Below are 20,768 nucleotides of genomic sequence, written 5' to 3'. Positions count from 1 at the left end.
CAGTGGTATTGGCGTGCAGCAGCTAAATAAATAAATATATAACATACTAGTGTATTACTGGCACCTTTATAATGATGCTCACATTGTAACTTTGCTTTACTTGTCAGGATAGCAGACAACTTTCACAGACAAAACTATTTCTTCTTGGCTATCCTTAGCACTAAGCTGCCATAGGCCAGCTGACTATTAGTATAGCCAGGTGAGTTTTTGGGGGTATGTTAGATGTACTGTATCTTACGCACAGTGGAGACAGCCACTGGCCTTGAGTAATGCTCATGAGAATGCACCCTTTAAGTTTACTACGGAGCAGTGACTTGCTGAAGCATGTCTTAAGCCGTGTATCTACTAGCTGATAAAATGAATGATAATGATGTCGTTATCGTTCAATTGTTCATTTATAGCGGCCAGTGGATATGCCATCAACGACCAGCGACGCGCACTCCCACTGGTCGTTGACGACGTCGCTCATTGCCTGTACTTGCAGGGCAACCTGACTATATTATCAGGTTCTGCAATTACGGGGATGAGGGGGGTGACGTCACTGAACGATATATCGTTTAGTGTGGGTGCTCAATGACGTTAATGAAATTAAGCACACCACTGCTGGGGACACACTACATGATATTGCTCATGGAGAAATATCGTGTAGTGGATATGCAGCTTTAAGCCGCATATCCCATAGACGATATATTGGATGTTTTGAACGTGTCGGTTATACTGTCTGTCGTCCTGAGAGTATGTTTGTCTGTACTCAGAAAACTGGGTCTTAGCCGGTCTTGCCTTGTACCACAGTTCCTCTTTATGGAGTAATTTCCCCAGTGTCCAGTGCATGTCTGTTTGTTCTGCAGCACCTGTGCATCATACCTTGTCGCTGCCTGTCCTGCTAAGCTATGTTTTTTTGTGTCCACCGGAGTCAAGTTTTACCTCAGTCCTGCCTAGCTGTGTCTGTTTGTATCCACCAGAGTCTGTCTGCAATTTTCTTATCCTGGCTGCTTCTAGTCAATGTTCCTGCCATGTCAAGTTCACCTGTTTGCTTTATTGTTCCGGACACACCTCGGCAGTTAGGCTGCATCACCTGGCTTCAGTCACACTACGCGCCTTAAGCCCGCATCATCAAGTTGCAGACGCACCATGGCCGCAAGGCCGCATAAACTGGTTCCAGTGATGCCACGGGTCTCAAGCCTGCATCATCCAGTTTCAGATGCACCTTGGCCGCCAGGCCGCATCACCTGGTTCCAGTCACGCCACGGGCCTCAAGTCTGCATCGTCTAGCTCAAGTCTCACCTCAGCCACCAGGCCACATCACCTAGTTCCAGTCATGCCACGGGCCTCAAGTCTGCATTGTCCAGCTCAACTCGCACCTCAGCCCTCAAGGCTGCACCGACCTGTCTCAAGTCACATCTCTGTCTTCAAGTCCTGTCTTAAGTTGTACCTCAGCCCTCAAGGCTGCACCGTCCTGTCTCAAGTTGTATCTTAGCCCTCAAGGCTGCACCGTCCTGTCTCAAGTCATACCACTGCCTTCAAGTCCTGTCTGAAGTTGTACCTCAGCCCTCAAGGCTGCACCGTCCTGTGTCAAGTTGTATCTTAGCCCTCAAGGCTGCACCCTCCTGTCTCAAGTCATACCACTGCCTTCAAGTCCTGTCTGAAGTTGTACCTAAGCCCTCAAGGCTGCACCGTCCTGTCTCAAGTCGCACCTCAGCCCTCTAGTCCAGTTTTGTCTGCTTTGTCCTTGTCAGTCTAGTCTTGTCAGTCTTATCTGTAATCAAGTCTTGGCTGTCTTGTCATGTATCCTGCATACCATAGTCCTAGTACTCCTGCCCGGCAGCTATAGTCACTGCCCAGTCTCTATTTGTCTGGTAACCCAGCTGCTATATAGTCCCAAGACAATCCTCAGACCATAGTGACCTGTCGCTGTTCATACCATCTCTCTGCAGCATCACTCCACTAGTCCTCATAGCGATCCCACCATCGTGTTGGAATCATAACTGGTGGTAGCACTGTACAAATCACTGGCAAAATTGCAAGCCAGCTATTTCCCTGGTGACCAACACATACGCAGTAGATTCTAGCACAGCGATAGAGTCTATTAGTGCCCAGAGTCTACTGCTGCGCTCAGTTCACTGCCAGATCCCCGGTAGAGAGGAGGGGGCCCCGGATGTAGACTGTACATGGGGCCCCCTCCTCTCTTAATATGCCCCTGGGGAAAGCATTCTTTTGTATAATCCTTACAGTGCACCATATGGTGTATAGGTGGACATAGATTGCGTAAAGCTCATCTCAGGGCCTAGTTCTCAGATGGACACAATGCCGATGTTTACGCAGTTGAGCAATTACTGGTGATCTGCGCATGTGTCTGAGTCACATAGCGCATGTCACGTTTCATTACCGATGTCGCTTGCAGTGAGGTTTTATTTGCAAAGTGATTGACAAGCAGGACTGTTTGTGGGATGTAACAGGGCGCTGGTGACTCAAATACAGACGTGTCGTGATCATTTTCTGTGCATGTCTCTGTCTGTGACTACGATCTCTTGCGCAGTCAACATGGCTCTGGCGTCTCAGTTCCCGTGGCTATTCTACGTGACCATAGGGTTACTCAGAAGAACGATTATCGACTAATGTGCATCTTTGTCCCTAGTCCCTTGGATTTGTGAATCCACCGGTGGGCGTCTCCATACATATCCAGGCAGCTGCGACATTTGCTTATTTTCGCACAGCCACTGCGTATGGCATCACAGTCGCGATGGCATTTACGTCCATCCCTGAGTCAGGCCCTCAGTGTCTTGTGTGTCCAACTAATGAGTCTGATTGCTGGAACACCACTTCTGTGGATGTATGACCTCCCTTTTAGATAAACAGGGCCTCCTGCTTGACTTTCTGGTCCCTGAGTGTCATGAAAATTTCTGACCCCTATCTGCTTTGTTTTTCTGCACTATGTACCCCCAGTCCCAGCGTATTGTACATTCTGGCTCTCTACAGTCTATTAACTGTACTGTTCCTTTTTCTATGTTTTGCTTATTCATTATTCATTGTTGTTTAGTCTCACTGTTTGCTTGCTTGCCATGCTTATTAAATATTCCTTTAGTTCATTTACCTGTGTCTGGTTTGCTGCCCGTATGCTGCTGGTGTTTCTACTCCAGCCTGGGATTTTTACTATTCTGATTGATCTCACCTGTGGAATATGAGAACATAATGTGTGTGTATATATATATATATATATATATATATATATACACACAGACATACAGTATATATATTTATATATATTGGATCTTAATTGTGTAAACTAAATCTGTCCTATGTACAATACTGTCTGATAATAAGCAATGCATGGATTATGACAATATTTGTAATAGTCTTTATATTTTGATTTTCAGTTGCAACTAAATCCTCACCTTCTGGTACATAACTGTCACCATGGCAGTTTTTCAGATGCATAGGAGACCCGGCGATGATACTTTTTTGTACATGTGCAGGAAGTGGTGTATGTGCAAGAGGTCGAGTATGTGTTGGAGATGGTATATGTGCAGATGATGGCATGTATACAGAGGGTGGCGTATATGCTAGGGTTGGCATATGTGCAGGGGGCGGCGTATGGGCAATGGATGAAATACCTGCAGGGTATTGCATATGTGCAGGGGTGATATATATGCAAGGGATGGCGTATGCGCAGAGGGTACATTTATGTGCAGGATGTATGATATGGGCCAATGTTTCCTTTGGATCAAACCAAAGAATGGGGTGCTTTCACTATATTGGGCACTAAAAATTATATATATATATATATATATATATATATATCGAGGCCTTCTTAAGTCCAAATACAAATTCCAGGCCATACTGTATGTTTCCTGTCAACTCTGGAGACAACATTAACATTAGACAAACTGTAGGATCAGTTGTGATCAAGAAATACTATATTCTATCAATGAAATGTGGCGTGTACAGCCTGTATGAATTCTGATTGAGCATAGCTCTTGTAGAATCTACTCTGTCAGTGAACTCAGGTCTCAGGATTTGTACCCAGTTATGCCAACTGGGCATTTTATCTATCTGCTGTCAGGAGTCAGGACTAGTTAGGCTTGTACACCATGCAACAGGAGAAGGTTAGCTGACCGTGCACAGCAATATGTAGGAATGTGAAAAGCATTTACTCTGCTGCGCACTCAGGAGCTCATTCAGACCCGGTCGCAAGCGGGCCGCTCACTTGTAAGTGGCCGATGTTAAATGACCGCGCATGCGGATGCTTCGTACTGCACGTGCGCTAACTACTCAGAGCGATCGGAATGCGATTGCTCGGCAAGCAAGACAGCCCAGTGTATTGAGTGACAGGAGAGGCCGTTCGTGGGTGGTAACAGGGGCAGGACACTAATAATGGGGGAGTGGAGGTGCAAACACAGGAGTGCCTGAGTTTTGCAACGTCGTTTCTAAGGCGTGCATAATTAACAGACAGCATCATAGTAGTAGATGTCACCAGCCTTTTTTTTACACAGAAATCTTCGCAGTGCTTGTGGTAGGGTAAGGCAACCACAAGCACTGCGTGCCCTTCTGATGGTCCTCGATGTACCAATGTTTTAACACACTTCCTGGAGATGGCGTGCACTAGTGGGCGTCTCTTCATACGCTAATGGGTGTCTGCATACACAAAGTGATCGCTCGCACAGACAAAGTGGGCGTGCTTATGCCTTTCCGAGCGAGCGCCTGTCATGGCGTCACTTTGCCGAATTTGCATAAGCTGGGTGCGAGCGCTCTGAATCAGGTCCTCATACTGTACCTGAAGCTGGATTATACATGATGCGCATAGAGGCTTAAAGGAGTTCTGGACAGCTTAACATACGTTTTCTTAATTTACAAGTAAGCGGACATAATAATGAAGCTTACTTTCATTACTTCTGACTTTTACCTACAGTTCTATTCATTGTTAATCGTAACTGCCATGATCTTATGTAACACCAGTGGCGAACGCAGGATTTCTAGAGAGGGTTTCCAAATGCTTGATTTTAGAGTGAGTGTGGCCAGTCCATGAAGAAGGTATAATTAGCACTTAACCAGCTTTAATATGCATCATACAAAGTGCATTGTGTGTCATAATTCCAGCATATACAGGACCAGCGATTACGGTAAGCTATTGAGTGTGGCAGTAGGGCCATCCTGCCTGAGCTGAATGTTTTTATTACAGATGTGGGCACCATTCCAGAGCATTGGAGCAAGTTCAGGAGTCTGGGGAAACAGCAGAACAACCTAGCACTGCCCTGAACACATATATACATATTGGACACTGGATAGTGTATTATTATACAGTATAAATAATTAACACTACTGATGGTCTATAGCAGTGCACCCCTAAGGGTGCGTACACACTGGGCAATTAAAATGAGCGATTGAACAATTACGACATCGTAAACATTCAACCACTCATTAATCGTTCAGTAATCGTGCAGTATAATGCAATATAATGTCGAAAATGACCAGCGATGCACGCTCCCGCTGGTCGTTTTCGACAACAATCATCGCCTGAACATGCAGGCCAACCTGCCAATGACAACAGGTTGGGCATGTTTGGGGATGCAGTGAGATAATGTGCCTACACTGAACATATCGTTCAGTGTAGGCACATTATCTCACTGCACAGGAAGATGAACAATTGTACGATAACAATGTTGTAATCGTACAGTCGTTCCTCTATCATCTAGTCTAGTGTGTACGCACCTTTACAGTGTATGTTTTCCAGATCTCATAGTTGGTGCACAGGTGTATTTATTAATGGCCAACACATGTTAAAAGATCCACAGGTGGTGCTAATTGTTTAACTTTTGATACTGAGAACATGCAGCACTAGTAAAATTCTGTTATATTACTATTTCTATTGTAGTCGTGATGTGGGCTGGGGAGGGGGGATTCCAGGCAAGGTGCACCTTTGTTTATATACTGTATATGTACAGTTGTTTTAATGTATTACTCATTGACAATACAAAATATGTGGAAGAATGGCATCTGCTCAGTTTTTGTGCATTTAATTATGTAGCTAATTACAATGTATGTTGTTTCCTATTGTATGTTCATTTCTGAACTTGTTGTTGCCTCTGATTAATACAGCTATTGGGGTGTTTATATTGTCTGCATGTAATAAATAGGTTGCAAAACTTTAAGTAGTCATCTACATAATACAGATGGCTACTTTTTGTTTTGCAACCTGTTTATTACATGCAGAAGAGACTGCATAAGCCTTACTGCAAACTATCTGGGATCATATACACCTTCTGCTCCATTTAATTTGCATGGGCAGGGGTGTAGCTATAATGGGTGCAGGATGTGCGGTCCAGGGTGGCCTGCACCACACACTCTGCACCCATATTAAATAATACCTCTCCAAGGTCCCGCATCGGGTGTCTCAGCGTTTTCCAGCGTTATGCGCATTGCAGTGAGGAAATAGATGGGGAAATGACGGCTGCGCCATTTCCCCGGTGACCTGCACATGCCCAGTAAACTCTGGGCACAATCTAGTGCTCAGAGTCTACTGATGCTGCGGTCAGCGGTCAGACGCATCAGTCTGCTGACAACCGCCGAGGAGAGGAGGGGGCCCCGGACGGGGAATGAATGAACATGGGCCCCCTCCTCTCTTAATATGCCCCTGTGCATGGGGTGTGGTCAAGATGACGCAACTCACATCGTTATGCCCCCGTCCCTCCCTGCTTTACGTCCCCAGAGCACAGAAAAATAAAACTAGATAAGTACGGTAGCTAATATCTCCTGGAAGGTGTGTAAGTCATTGGCATTGCCAGGGTGCCATCCATCTTCTGTCTACTTACATGTGCAACGTTTATATGGAGTGTTCAGTGTTAAATTGACTATTTGCTGCCCATTTTGTACTAACATACCATGCTAAATTGGAAACATCATGGGAGTCTTTTGCCGAGTTGCAGGAGCGATAATATGAAAATACTAGTATCAGTCTTTCCCTGGGGCACAAGCCGGCTTCTCAATGTGCAAGCACCAAAACGCCCACTTTCAGCATCTCTACACCGCGGGTGATTCGACACGCCACCATCACTGTACCATCGACACTATCACCAGCCCTATGGCAAGTGGCTGTGTGTCTGAGAATGCAGCTGCTTTTACTGACATGCCCACGACACGTCCATGAGTATTTTATTGCCACCACCCAGTCACCGCGCAGGAACACCCATCACTTTTCCGCCACCATCTTTCCCAATCACAATAAGATTGTTGTGCGTACACTCTGTGTGACACATGCGCCGTAGGGGGCTTCTACACTTTTTGAGCATGCAGTGGCAGTGGTACTATACCCAAACTGAGCGCTGTTTTGTTCCCTCCCACTGGGAATCCCAGTCTCCCAGAATGCCGGTTGCAGTCAATAACTATAATGGTGGCGGGCAAAAGCAATCAGGTGCCTTCAGATTAGACACCGCCGGCAGCATGACTGTGGCCGCCCCGGGTGATAGCTCTGCTTGACCACCCCTAGAATCCCCATTAGGACTATATGCTGAAAGGTGGAGATCTTATACCAAAGGTTCCCAAACGTTTCTGAATCGTGGTGCCCTAGAGTATCAGCATTCTTTTCACGGCACCCGTAAGCCAAAAGTTTGTTATTGAGAGATTCAGAAAACATTTTAGTAAAGTGAAGTAAATAGTGCTTACCTGTCATCCTTAGGGTCAGTTATGTGGTTGTGGACAGGTTTCAGCTTCTGTTTATCCACATATTTACATTGACCATAAATAATTTGATTTGGTGCTGGACCACCAACCTGAGGCACCCCTGCAAGTGTCCTGAGGCACCCCAGGGTACCACGGCGCATAGTTTGGGAACCACTGTCTTATACTAAATATTCTGTTTTATTCCAAATGATTTCATGTAGTATAGTAGATGTGGATTTTATAGTTTTTTCTTGTGCCGAATGTATAAATGATGTGTATCAAATAAATAATAGCATACCTTCCAACATGAATGATTTGGGAGTTGGGACTGCATTCTGACACTTCACAGTACCAAGTGCCATGGCTCCCTGGTGTATGCATGTCCTTAGTGCGTGTTCAGGGCTTCAGAAGCACCCACAGTCCCTTGGACCAGTATGGACCAGTATTACCTCCCCATCCTGCCCACTTCACTAGGAAGTGAGCGCGATGGGGGAGATCGACCCACTCTTCCGAGGTGCAGGGGACTACCAGAAAATTGGGGGGTCTCCTGCACCTTCTGGGAGAGGTGGTAAGTATGTATCAGCCCCACTGTCTCCCTAAATACATAAAATTAGAAAAATCATATGATTTTGCGAGAAAACTAGAAAAACTATTTTAATACTTTTTTATGATTTATGGTAGACTGTGTGCCTGCTATAATCATCCTGCCATGATGATGGGTCTATTTTTATGTGGCGGTCTGGAGCTAGCGCTCCATTGGGCCCATTAGTAATCTGGCCCTGTACACATGGGCTCATATGACCAAATCTGGACAAAAGTGCTAATAATGAGGATGGCAGGATAATCTCCTCAAATCAGGACTGTCCAGCCTAAATCTGGACAGGTGGGAGGTATGAATTGGCATCATTACCTATGAAGTATGTCTGTTCGACTCGTAGGGCCAGCGCCACCATCAGGCAGCTTTAGGCAATTGCCTAAGGGCACCAGCCACTGGAGGGCACTGCTGTGTCAGTTGAACTAAAAAATTAAGGATGTCTCCATGAGACATACTCCCTTTACATTGCGCTAGCGAAAGCTGCGGCTAGACCCGTGGCTGCCGCTGTCAGTCACCTCAGCCAACACGTAACCTCACTGTGCGCCGTGTCTGCCCTGGCCGTCAATGGCACCACAACATTGATTTGCTACACTGTTAACAAGTGTGCCCCACCCACCCCCTGACCTACCTTAACTTCTCCTCTTTGCAGAGGATGAGGATTGGACTGCTGGGCTCAGGGGCTGGCTGGCAACTTTCAGGGAGGAGGCGGGTCCATATGGGATTAATGTAAGGTAAAAATAAAGATTAGGGCAGCCCCCTGTCGTAGTGCCCATATGCAGTGCCCCCATGTGCCACAGGAGAGAACACCCTTATGCAGGCCTCCAGTAGTGCCCCCAGTAGTAGTCCCCCCCCTTTGTAGTGCCCCCAGTAGTAGTAGTAGTCCCCCCATTTGCAGTGCCCGCAGTAGTAGTAGTCCCTCCCTTTGTAGTGCCCCCATTAGTAGTAGTCCCCCCCCTTGTAATGCCCCCAGTAGTAGTAGTCCCCCCCTTTGTAGTGCCCCCATTAGTAGTAGTCCCCCCCTTTAGTGCCCCCAGTAGTAGTAGTCCCCCCCCTGTAGTGCCCCCAGTAGTAGTCCCCCCTTGTAGTGTCCCCAGTAGTAGTAGTCCCTTGTAGTGTCCCCAGTAGTAGTAGTCCCCCACCCCCCTTGTAGTGCCCCCAGTAGTAGTAGTAGTCCCCTTATAGTGCCCCCAGTAGTAGTAGTCCCCAGTAGTAGTAGTCCCCCCCACAGCATATGCGAGCGGCCAAAAAAGATGGTCGCGATGGTCTTGACCATCGCGACGATCGGACTTGCGACAGAGACCCTGCGGTAGGGTCTCCCTGCCGCAAGCCCTAGAGTGATTTTGGCTCTATCAGAGCCAAAATCACTCCCACTGACATCACTAGTGATGTCAGTGGGACCGGCTTCAGACGGTAGGCGTTCCCATGGGAACGCCTCCGTCTGGCCGCCACGCCCCCGGCACGCCCACCAAAGGGGGCGTGCTGTCAATCAACATCGACAGCACACCCCCTTTGGTGCGAGACCCGGAGCGATGGGGAGCCCGTCGCTCCCCGGGTCTCGGGCATGCGCACGACGGAGCTCCCTCCATCGTGCGCATGCGCAGTGGGGAACATCGACCCACTTGCAAGCGTACTGCCGCTCGCGAGTGGGTCTGAATGACCCCCCAAGTCCCCTCATTTTTAGCCAAAAATAGGGATTATGCACATTTTTGCACTCTGAGATGGTGAAAAACTCTTTGCCGGGTTCTTTGTATGGAGATTTCGCACATGCGAACACTTTGGGAATTGGATAGCACAATATGCACTCATGTGCGAAAATAGGGCCAGATGAAGTCTGTGTGGGCTCCTGGGCAAAAAACGTGTGGTGGCCCCTATCAATAAAAGTTGAATATATATATATATATATATATATATATATATGTACAGTATATATATATATATATATATATATATAATTTAACATAAATATATATATATACACACACACATTAGGCTACCTGCCTGATATCCAAAGCCCCCTGTAGCAATGCCGCCAGTTGTTGTGCCCCTTCTGCAATGCCCCCAGTAGTTGTGCCCCTTCTACAATGCCCCCAGTAGTTGTGCCCCCTAAAGTAGTGCCCCCAGTACTAGCTCCCCCTCCCTGCCCACACTCCTGTGAAGAAATTTACCTGTCTTCGCTCCAGGACATCAGGGCTCCCGAGTCCCGCCAAGACGTCACCCGGGCACTGCATCACTGGCCTCTGAAGTGATCAGAGGATTCAGAGGCCAACGTTCACAGTTGCTTTAAGTAAGTTGGTTGTGATCTACCTGTGGGAGCTCTGCAAGCTACCAGTAGATCGCGATCAACCTTTTGGCTGGGCCTGATCTCGGGGATGTGGCCGGGGTCGGGGACAGTGTGTGGGGGCCCCCTTGGCGTGCCACCCCTGTCATCCTGCCTATAACCCGGCCCTGTGCGAAAAGTTCACACCAGCGAATGCTTTTTGCGCCTAATAGAATCCGTCCCAAAGTGGGAAGTTCAGGAGCAGAGCAATTTGTAACTGGTGGAACGGGTCATGCTGGAGGGTAGGTCAGTATAAATAATTATTTTTATGCAATCACACAAGACCACTATACATATACCAACAGAGGAGGGGTCTGAAGGTGTATGCTGCAGCAGTCTGCAGAACATTAAAAAAAAAAAAGAGTGATTAATACAGGGTCTGACCTGGCATCAGGCAAATTCGTTTTTTGCTAAAGATACTTTCCATTTGTATAATAATAATAATAATAATTAATAAAAGCAATAATAATTTGTATAAATATTATGATGCAGCCCTGCTGTTTTTTTTTTTTGGGGGGGGCTAAATAAATGATTCCCACTTTCCTCATTAGCTCTGGAAATACATCTTGCAAATCCAGCCTACAGTATAAGGGATCAATCCTATTAGCCGTGATGTTCTCGCCGGTGAGGGTCATCGCGGCAATTGCCGCACTTTACAGCAGCTTGGATTCACTGAATCCCATAGGGCTCTGAGCAAAAATTCAGCAAATTCTGTCTCGGAGCGGGCAGCGGAGAGTGCGAGGTGCAGGTCCGTTGCCGGCGTTTTAACGCAACTCGCACCGTTCGCACTGAATGGGATTGACCCCTAAATGTCTAAATGCGTCACCTTTTTGCCATTTTTTTTTTTTTTAGCATTTGTTGCATGTATACAAGTTACTGCAATTTAGACTTTTAAATAGGTACTTCTTCAAAGAGACAACTTATTGTATGTTTGCTTAATAAAGGGCTTCTAACTTATTGGCAGATGCAGCTGTTGCGCTCCAGCTGTAGTAGAACTATAAATCCCAGCAGGCCTTGCCAGCAGCCGCAGTTCATGGAACCTCCCGTTAGCACGATAGAACAACTGAAAGACAAACGTTGCTGTTATTCAGCGCTGATTGCAACTATGTATTCATCCTGTGTGAGGATCAGCCAGGAAGGAAGCTTCGGACACCACAGGAAGTGAGGGAGGCAGGGCTGTATGCAGAGCTGCTGGGATTCTGCTGCTGCTTTACCAATAAACTATGTAACAATATGTCCCCTGGTCGTATGATTCTTTCACTAACACAAACTGAAGCTGATCTGGTTACTGATTGACTGCAGGGGACGGTGGTGGTTTGTACACAGAGGAGTCAGGCTGCAGTGACTGTCAGGATCCTGTCCCACCATGGCCTCTGCTGCATGTTACCTGGGGTTTGACTTCAGTACTCAGCAGGTAACAGACAGATTACAGTATAAGCACATAGTATAGTAACTGCAACACCCTTCTCTGCACATAGTATAGTAACTGCAACACCCTTCTCTGCACATAGTATAGTAACTGCAACAGCCTTCTCGCTTTACCCAGCAGCACTTCTATGTGAAAGCCACAGTTTACTCCAGGGACATTCTAAGAAGATACATGAAATTCTATCTATCTATCTATCTATCTATCTATCTATCTATCTATCTATCTATCTATCGCTATCTAATTATTCTAAGAGCTGTTATACTCTGCTGTGAATATGCTACAGTAAAAAGAGGATTTTTATTGACTCCATGTTGATGAGTTTTGACACTTTGTTTATGTTTCCAAAACATAATTATTCCAACATAATTGAGTACTGTAATTTATATTACCCATTGTGTTTATGCTGTGTGTATACAGAGCTGGAATAATTACCCTTAGTAGTGACCATGATTAAGAACTCTGGAGGGGGAGTTGGATCAAAGCATGGAGAGAGCGTCTGTCACTTTACAGACTGTTTGAAAAACGACAGAAGCTGATTGGTTGGTCCTTTATCCCTCTCAACTTTATTTCTCTCCAAGCTTTGATACATCTCCCTCTATTTTGTAAAAAAACAGGGTAAACTGTATAAAATAATCTGCGACTTTTGTAGTTTTCTGCATTCTGTTAACATCCTATTTAAATAAAAATTAAGGCCAGGACAGATCATGCATTAAAGAGTTAATAATTGTAGCCTCTAATGCAAATGCAAGAAACTTCAGTATTTGTGATTATACTACAGCGTATGTATGGAGTGAGTCATGCACAGGATAGGTGTCAGGCTGCCAGGATGATGGGGGGAGGAGCCAAGTGGGAGAAAGCAGGAGGAGTCGTTGGGTCTCGGGGAACGGTCTCTTCCCTGGTTTTCCCCAGGGGATCGGTATGATTCATATCCCGACGTCGGAAGTCCGGCACCAGTGAAGATCCCGACAGCAGCTAAGGTAAGTACAAACTAACCTAACCCCACCTCTCACCCTTCCTTAGGGGTGCCTAACCCTAACCTCCCTCCCAAGTGCCTAACCTTAACCCCCCTTCCCCTAGCCTAACCCTAAAACTCCCGGGGGGGGGTGCCTAACCCTAAGTCCCCCACCTGGAGCCCCTAACCTAACCCTCCCCCCAGCGCCCGGCTTACTTTCGATCGGGATGCCGGGCGTCAGGCTCCCGGCGTAGGTAAAATGACAGACATCGGGATTTCGACGACTGTCATTAGACTTTTGCCGGGATTAGACAGTCAGGATACTGACCATCGGCATCCGACTGCATACCTTCTCAGGTGTGAATGCACACAACGCCATCCAGAGATGGCATTATGGTTTTAACAAAAACTTCTCTCCTCTGTATAAGTATCGTTTCTGTACAGCCCCCAATAAAATCTATGTGGGCTGCGGGATTGTGCACGGTGAGAACAAAAGGTGGGGAAAGTGCTGATTTATCCGCACTGTCCATTGTACTAAATATGGGAAAATAATATTTCCAGCCAGGCCCAGCGACAAGGAGATACAAAGGGTACACCTGTCTCTAACCACCGAGGTACAAAGGAACAATAAAACCCCAAATCCTTAGGGGCCATGGTGTCAATTGCAGTTGCCTGAATTTGATTTACAGGCGTTCCCCTAGTTCCCCCTGTCCCCATGAGGACACATTAATTGGTGCCATGGTAATGAATTATGCTGCAGTGTTGGCCCTTCTGTCTCTTCCTCCTGCTCATACCGCCTCGACCACCTAGGAGGAGCAGGTGGAGGCGAGGAGAGCAAGCACAAGCTGCAGCATCATTATCTGCTCGGCTGCACAGCAGCACCATTGTTGGGAATGCAGATGCCCACACATGATGCAACCTGCATTATTGACACATGCATGGATCGGTGGTAGGGTCGATGGTGGTGGAGGGGGGGGGGGGGGGTGTAAGAGACAGTGTATTGGGCTAATATTTCTGTTGCTGGTCCTGTTTCCAGCTTTCACCAGCTAAAATACTGTAAATCTGTGTAAGCCTTTATTAAATAGACACCTTAATCCAAAAATATGACCAATTGAACAGTACTTATCCCCGTATTCAATTGTGGAGACTTTTCACCGGTGCGGAAAGTCAATGCAATGAACCCGGCAAAAAAGTTTCACCTATGAACAGCAGTCAAAAAAAAAAAGTGCAGAATTGGGGTTTTGGGGTGCAGACGTCCGGAAACCACTCGACACCATTGGGACAGCCCCCCAAAGATAAACTGTCAAAAAAGTTTTAAAAATACTTAAGAATACCCCAAAAAGCACTTTCATTTTGGGGGCAAAAAAGACCAAAGTTGGGGGACAAACTTAAAAACTAGCGAAATAGACTTCAGGGGGGTCCCCAAGTATGCACCAGGTGTTTTTGGGATTGCAGGTGCTTGCGGCAGGTGTTTTTTTAACATTTTTTAAAACTTCACATTAGTAACTTTTAAATATGCTAGCACCCATTTTCAGGTACCCCAAATTTGCTGGGACTAGTTATTTTTTTTTTTTAAATATTGCTTAATACCATTCTTCACCACTTATGAAAAGACACTAATAGCAAGCAATTGTGAGAACTAAAGCACCCAGAATAGCTTTATTAGGGGTACTCAGGGGTGCTGAGAGGGGGGGTACTAATTACCTGGAGGGGCCCGGGAGCTACTGTGTGCTGGGCTGCACTGGGAGACTGCTCGCGGCTGCTAAGAAGCAGCCACAGCAGTCTCCTATGCCTTTGGGGGGAGCGATCAAACTGATCGCGCCCCCCAATGGTTATGCGCCGGGCTGAGGGGGTTCACTGCAGCGCTGCAAAACTTTTTCTTTTTTTTCTTTTGCTTAAGGGGGCGTGGCCACGCCTCCCACAATTAGGTCACGCCCCCTTTTATTTTATTTTTTACCGGGGGCCCGGCGCACTCTTGACGGGCCTGGGGGTACTAGGATTCACCTATAGTGATCCCCTATGTTAGTGCAGCTTTTTTTGAGGTACAGACTGTTTTCCCCATTTTTGACAGTGCTTTTCACCAGATCCAAATTCGCCGGGTGCCGTTTTCACTGATTTCTAATTGAATACGGTGAAAAGCGGAGACGCGCGTAATACTTGGAAAACCAGCGATGACGGCGAAAAGTCCTGCATGCGAAAAGTACTCGACTTTTCGCACCTAATTGAATATACCCCTTAAGGTGCATACACACGTAACAATTTTTTTTGAGCACTTTAACTATAACAACATCGTTAAACGTTCAATCGTTGAAAAAATCGTTCAGTTTCTGAGTTATAACTAGAGATGAGCGGGTTCGGATTTCAGAGATCCAAACCCAGCCGAATTTAAGAGCGCTACTGATGTGATAAAACAATAAAAATTGTAAAAATAAAAATAAAAAGAGGAAGAAAAAAAAGAAGAAAAGAGTTTGACATACACCATAGATGATTTATAGCTCTTTTGAGATAAATTCAGTGGAGACCTGGTAGGATAAGTTCCAAAGGTGTGCAAGGGATCACATACTAACTTTCCTTACCTCTATGCTGAGATGGAAGTGGCAGTTAAGTCCTGTTGGTCTTGTCTTCCCCGCGCTCCTTAACGCTGCTACCTCCTGGTAGTAAGGCGTCTCTCCCGGCTTGCAGATGTAGTTTGCTTCCGGCGTTCTGTCCCATCTGCAAGCTGTGAGAGACGCCTTACTACCAGGAGGTAGCAGCGGGAAGGAGCGCGGGGAAGTAACATCTCAGTTACCATCGGCAGGGATCGCATCACCGCCGGGACAAGACCAACAGGACTTAACTGCCACTTCCATCTCAGGATAGAGGTAGGGAAAGTTAGTATGTGATCCCTTGCACACCTTTGGAACTTATCCTACCAGGTCTCCACTGAATTTATCTCAAAAGAGCTATAAATCATCTATGGTGTATGTCAAACTCTTTTCTTCTTTTCTTCTTCCTCTTTTTATTTTTATTTTTACAATTTTTATTGTTTTATCACATCAGTAGCGCTCTTACTTTTTATTAAGACAATTTATTTCACATAGAGCTGCTTTCTATTTAGCGCGGCTACGCTGTACCTGTTTTCCACCCGAATTTAGCAGATCCGAGTCGGATCCAAGCAGGCTCGATTTTTCCCACCTGACTCGGATCTCAAACCGAGGCAAAACTATAGAGTCTGAAATCTTGCGGTACCGCAAAAGATCCAGCCAGCAACGCAAGTTGCAACCTAGTGCTGCCCAACTCCTGTCATGCTAAAAAAGAAAAAAAAAATCAATCAAAGTGTCTTTTATATTTTTCTGTGTGTGTGCGTGTTAGGCTTAACCGCAGTACTGCACAAGATCCAGCCAGCAACGCAAGTTGCAACCTAGTGCTGCCCGACTCCAGTCGTGCTAAAAGAAAAAAAAAATCAATCAAAGTGTCTTTTATATTTTTCTGTGTGCGTGCGTGTTAGGCTTTACCGCAGTACCGCACAAGATCCAGCCAGCAACGCAAGTTGCAACCTAGTGCTGCCTGACTCCATTCGTGATTAATCTGTGCTCTGGGCCCAAGTTCTGGACCCGGAAAAAAAGAAAAAGTTTCTTTTGTATATTTTTTTTCTGTGTGCGCATGACTGCACTTGTGTGAATTTTGTAACCGCACCTTGGCTACACTATTTGTGCTTGTGACACTGCTTCAAGACCGCAGAAAATATGGAAGGCTGTCACATGACAGGAGAGCAAGGCCAAGAACCACATGTTGTAGCTGCCGCCAGCAGTCATCATGATAATGCAAGGCCGTCAACTTCCTTGTCCTCTATGAAGGCCCATGCCTTCAATCCTCAAGGGTATCCCAACCATCATCTTTGCACAGTCCTCAACTCTATTAATAATTATATCAATCAGTTTTGAGCCAGGAAGACGGATGCGACCTTTTGGCCCTTTAACTAGATGAAAAAAATCAATATTGTGAGCTGTGAGGTAACCAAAATTAACTGGAAACGAGTGGAAATTAATGTTATTGAGGTTATTAATATTGTAGGAACAAAAAAAGGCACATTTTATGTGATTTTAGCTGTTTTTTTTATTTTTTAAGAAAAAATCCAGATCCAAAACCAAAACACGAAAACAAAACATGGAGGTGAGGTTTTGGCAAAACCAATCCAGATCCAAAACCAGGGGAGATCCAGATCCAAAACCAAAACACGGGGGTTGGCACACATCTCTAGTTATAACGATGAATGATTATCGTTCATGTGCGTTCCCGTTTGTAGTTCATTCTGACTGACCAACTGAACGATTTTCATTACGGGAAGTTACAAAAATCATTTGTAGTTCAAAATATCGTTCATTACACTTTAAAAAATCTGACAGATAATCGTTCAGAAAATTGTTGGTAACAAAATTGTTACGTGTGTATGCACCTTTAGTCTTAGATTTAAGCATGTGGAGACTTTGCTCACAGGCTGCAGCCTCCGTCCGGTTCTGAAAACTGACACTGTGCGTATGAGCAGTGTCACATTCCACTGAATAAGTCTTTATTAATATATATGCCCCTATGTCCTGGTGTCCTGACCTCAATAAATAAGTACCAGCAGTAGCACTGCAGTCAGAAAACACTTGTTACAATTGGATAGAAATTAGGTGGATAATCTAATAAAATCCATCACAGATTCAGTGCTAGTAATTTATTCTCGATTAAGAAAGTTTGCATCTTGCATTCTTAAGCTGGAGCCACCATAATTATTAATACTCATTTACTTAATAACTGATGAACATTACAGATAATGATTTACACATGAAAACTGACTTAAGCTGGCGTCCCAGTGGTGATTATGAATGTGGTGTTTTTCCAGGCAGAAAAGAGGCTGTATCCTGAAGTCTGTATTGTGACGCCCATCAGTGAATGTGAAATGTTTCCCTGTCACACAAGACCAATTCAGCTGTACTTGAGTAGTTGGAAGCTTCTTGATGTAATGTGACAGACAAACCATGTTCCCACTCACTGATATATGTAATTACTTTATCTAATGAAAGCTATTTTTCTGTGTAGAATAATGCAATCTTCTAAGATGCTTGTGAGACACCAGCTGTCACACATGATAGAATGTGCACTGTTCATAAAATCTTACAGTCTAAAACGATAGGGAAACAAGGATTAGGGATGATGTGTACTATTTAGGGGCCTATTCATCATCAATTAAGTTATCGGGCCATTCATCATGAAGGTAAAGCAGGAGATATCACAGATATCTCCTACTTACCTTCATTTTGCGGAATGGTCCGCTCTCCCCATACACTAGTATGGGACAGAATTCATCAAGCTCCGAAAATATAACTTTTTCGGAGCTTGATTTCAGTAGCATTCGCTATCTTCAGATGGCATTTGCTACCGCTATCCGCTCCTTCCCTATGGATCCCTCTGCCCCTGTCCGGCTCCTTCCGCTGAACGTCAGGGCTCTTGTGTACATGTGTGACCTGTAGGTCACGCATGCGCACTGCTCTCGCGAGCAGTGAAAAGATTCACTGCCGCTCGCTGGGGCAGCTGATTTTCCAATAAGCTGCCTCAGCATCGGAGCAATGATGAATTGCTGCGGCGTCCGTGGCATGTCAGGGTGTTAATTATCGGGGGACGGTTCGGACCTCGATAATTAACAGCTTGATGGGGCCCCTAAATGACAGATATTACATTTTGTACACCCCATTGTCTTGTTTTTCCACCTGACACGAGCTATTTGGGAGATGACTATTGGATTGTATTAACCAGGACTCAATTAATTAATGCTTGTTTCATATGATGAAGTAAATTCATCCAGATAGTCAGTGATATGTTCAGGAACTGATGAAATGTATCACATTAAACAAAGGAGAGTCCCCCTTTTACAGTGGTATGTGGCATGCCAGTTTATAACCATAGTCACGGAAAACTGTAAGGCATTACAGGTGGGATTAGAAGTGTGGCTTGGGAGTTTCGGGGGAGTCAGTATTTTGTCCCATTTCTTTTTTTTTTTTTTTTAGAATTACTGAGAGGAGTTATAACAAGAGAGTTTCAGACACATAGCTGTACTGAATCTATTGCTGTATGTATCTAATATACCAGAGGGCACACTGGGCCTGATTCAGAGCCGAACGCTCTGACCAGAGCGCTCGCTCTGAATCAGTGCCCTCCTCCATGAAAATGGAGCGGCCTCCTGGCCGCTCGCATAGCTCTGGGTGACCACCAACAGCATATGCGAGCGTCCATGATGATGGCCGCGATGGTCTTGACCATCGCGATCATCGGGCTTGCGACGGAGACCCTGCGGTAGGGTCTTGCTGCCGCAAGCCCTGGAGTGATTTTGGCTCTGTCAGAGCCAAAATCACTCCCACTGACATCATTAGTGATGTCAGTGGGGCCGGCTTCAGACGGTAGGCGTTCCCATGGGAACGCCTCCGTCTGGCAGGCACGCCCCCAGCACGCCCACCAAAGGGGGCGTGCTGTCAATCAACATCGACAGCACGTCCCCTTTGGTGCGAGACCCGGAGCGATGGAGAGCCCGTCGCTCGCCGGATCTCACGCATGCGCACGACGGAGCTCCGTCCGTCGTTCGCATGCGCAGTGGGGGAACATCGACCCGCTTGCGAGCGTCCTGCGCTCGCGAGCGGGTCTGAATGACCCCCACTGTACCAAGGGGGCGGGTGGGATCCCTTTAATAGGAAGGAGCAGAGCTCCGGGAACCTACACCATCTTCATAGGCAAACTCCAAAGTCTTTCATTTTTGGAGTTTGCTGAATATCAGGTGGCCCCATTGGGACCCTAAAATGAAAGGGTCCATTACTAAAAACATTTAGGGATAATGGATAGGCCCCCTAGTCACTTACATGAGGATTAAACTCAGTGTCTTGTCTCCTTTAGTAACTGAGGTTTGGCACTACATCCTGTGAAAGTGCAGAGCAAGGATGTCTCCATTCAGTAACATTGAGTAGTTGTCAGCTGATTCTTTTTTCCAGGGACAGTCCGATAGTTGTAAAAAATGTGCCATCTAAATTTGAAAATCGCGATTATTAATACATAGGCCCCTTAGACCAGGGGTGCCAAGCAGTGGGGGAGTGGGTACTGATTGCATCGAGGGGGCCCAGGTCCACCGCTTTCTCCTCCCTCTTATTCCTGCCAGCACACAGTGCTGGGCTGCAGTGAGTACAGGGAGACAGCTGCTGAGCGTAGCAGCAGTCTCCCCTGCCTGCACCTGATAGGAAGGAGGAGAGTGATAGCGCCCTCCGGATCTGCTCTCCTGTTCAGGCGCTATTTTTTTTTCCCTGTAATGGGACGTGGTCATGCCTCATTACATTATGCCACACCCGCTGATCAGTACCCGGGCCTGGCCAGTCTCTCTACAGCCATGCCTTAGACACGATACTGGTTAGGGATCCCTTCCCGTCTGTTCAAAAAACACACCCAAAAACATCTTATAGTAATCAGAGCCCATCCATTCCCAATGAGCCCTAGACAGGAGCCTAAATTGCCTAATAAATAATTCAGGTCTCAGCTCTACTATAATTTTAGGCTTTCCCCCTCATTAATGTAATCCTTAATGTTTTTGTCTTGATATACTGCTTATTTTATCCTATAAAGTTTAATATACTGTACGTTCTGACAATAAAGGAATATTAGAGCTACCTTCATTTCAAGTGACAACTACCTGCGTTTTTTTACATTGGATTTCCAAGGGTATATCTACTGTATGTAGATTGTGCATTAGTATCAGCTCATCTATGCCTACATGTAGCAAGATACTTATCTGAAATCACTGGAAAGCCGAGACTTTTGCACA

General features: G+C 45.9%; 1 protein-coding gene across 1 annotated transcript in view; it reads left to right on the top strand.

Annotated features, from left to right (window-relative positions):
- Positions 1 to 11,725: 11,725 nt before the first annotated feature.
- XYLB (xylulokinase) overlaps positions 11,726 to 20,768 on the top strand; it is a 246,332-nt gene continuing 237,289 nt past the window's right edge. Inside the window, exon 1 of the mRNA XM_088446410.1 lies at positions 11,726 to 11,979. Coding sequence (XP_088302536.1) covers positions 11,932 to 11,979 — 48 coding nt within the window. The 5' untranslated portion in view covers positions 11,726 to 11,931. The remainder of the gene's footprint in view (positions 11,980 to 20,768) is intronic.

Source organism: Taudactylus pleione, unplaced genomic scaffold (assembly GCF_031769625.1).
Source record: "Taudactylus pleione unplaced genomic scaffold, aTauple2 ptg000398l, whole genome shotgun sequence".
NCBI classification, from domain to species: Eukaryota; Metazoa; Chordata; class Amphibia; order Anura; family Myobatrachidae; genus Taudactylus; species Taudactylus pleione.
Note: the sequence above shows the minus strand (reverse complement) of the source record. Positions and strands in the feature narration are given on the sequence as shown.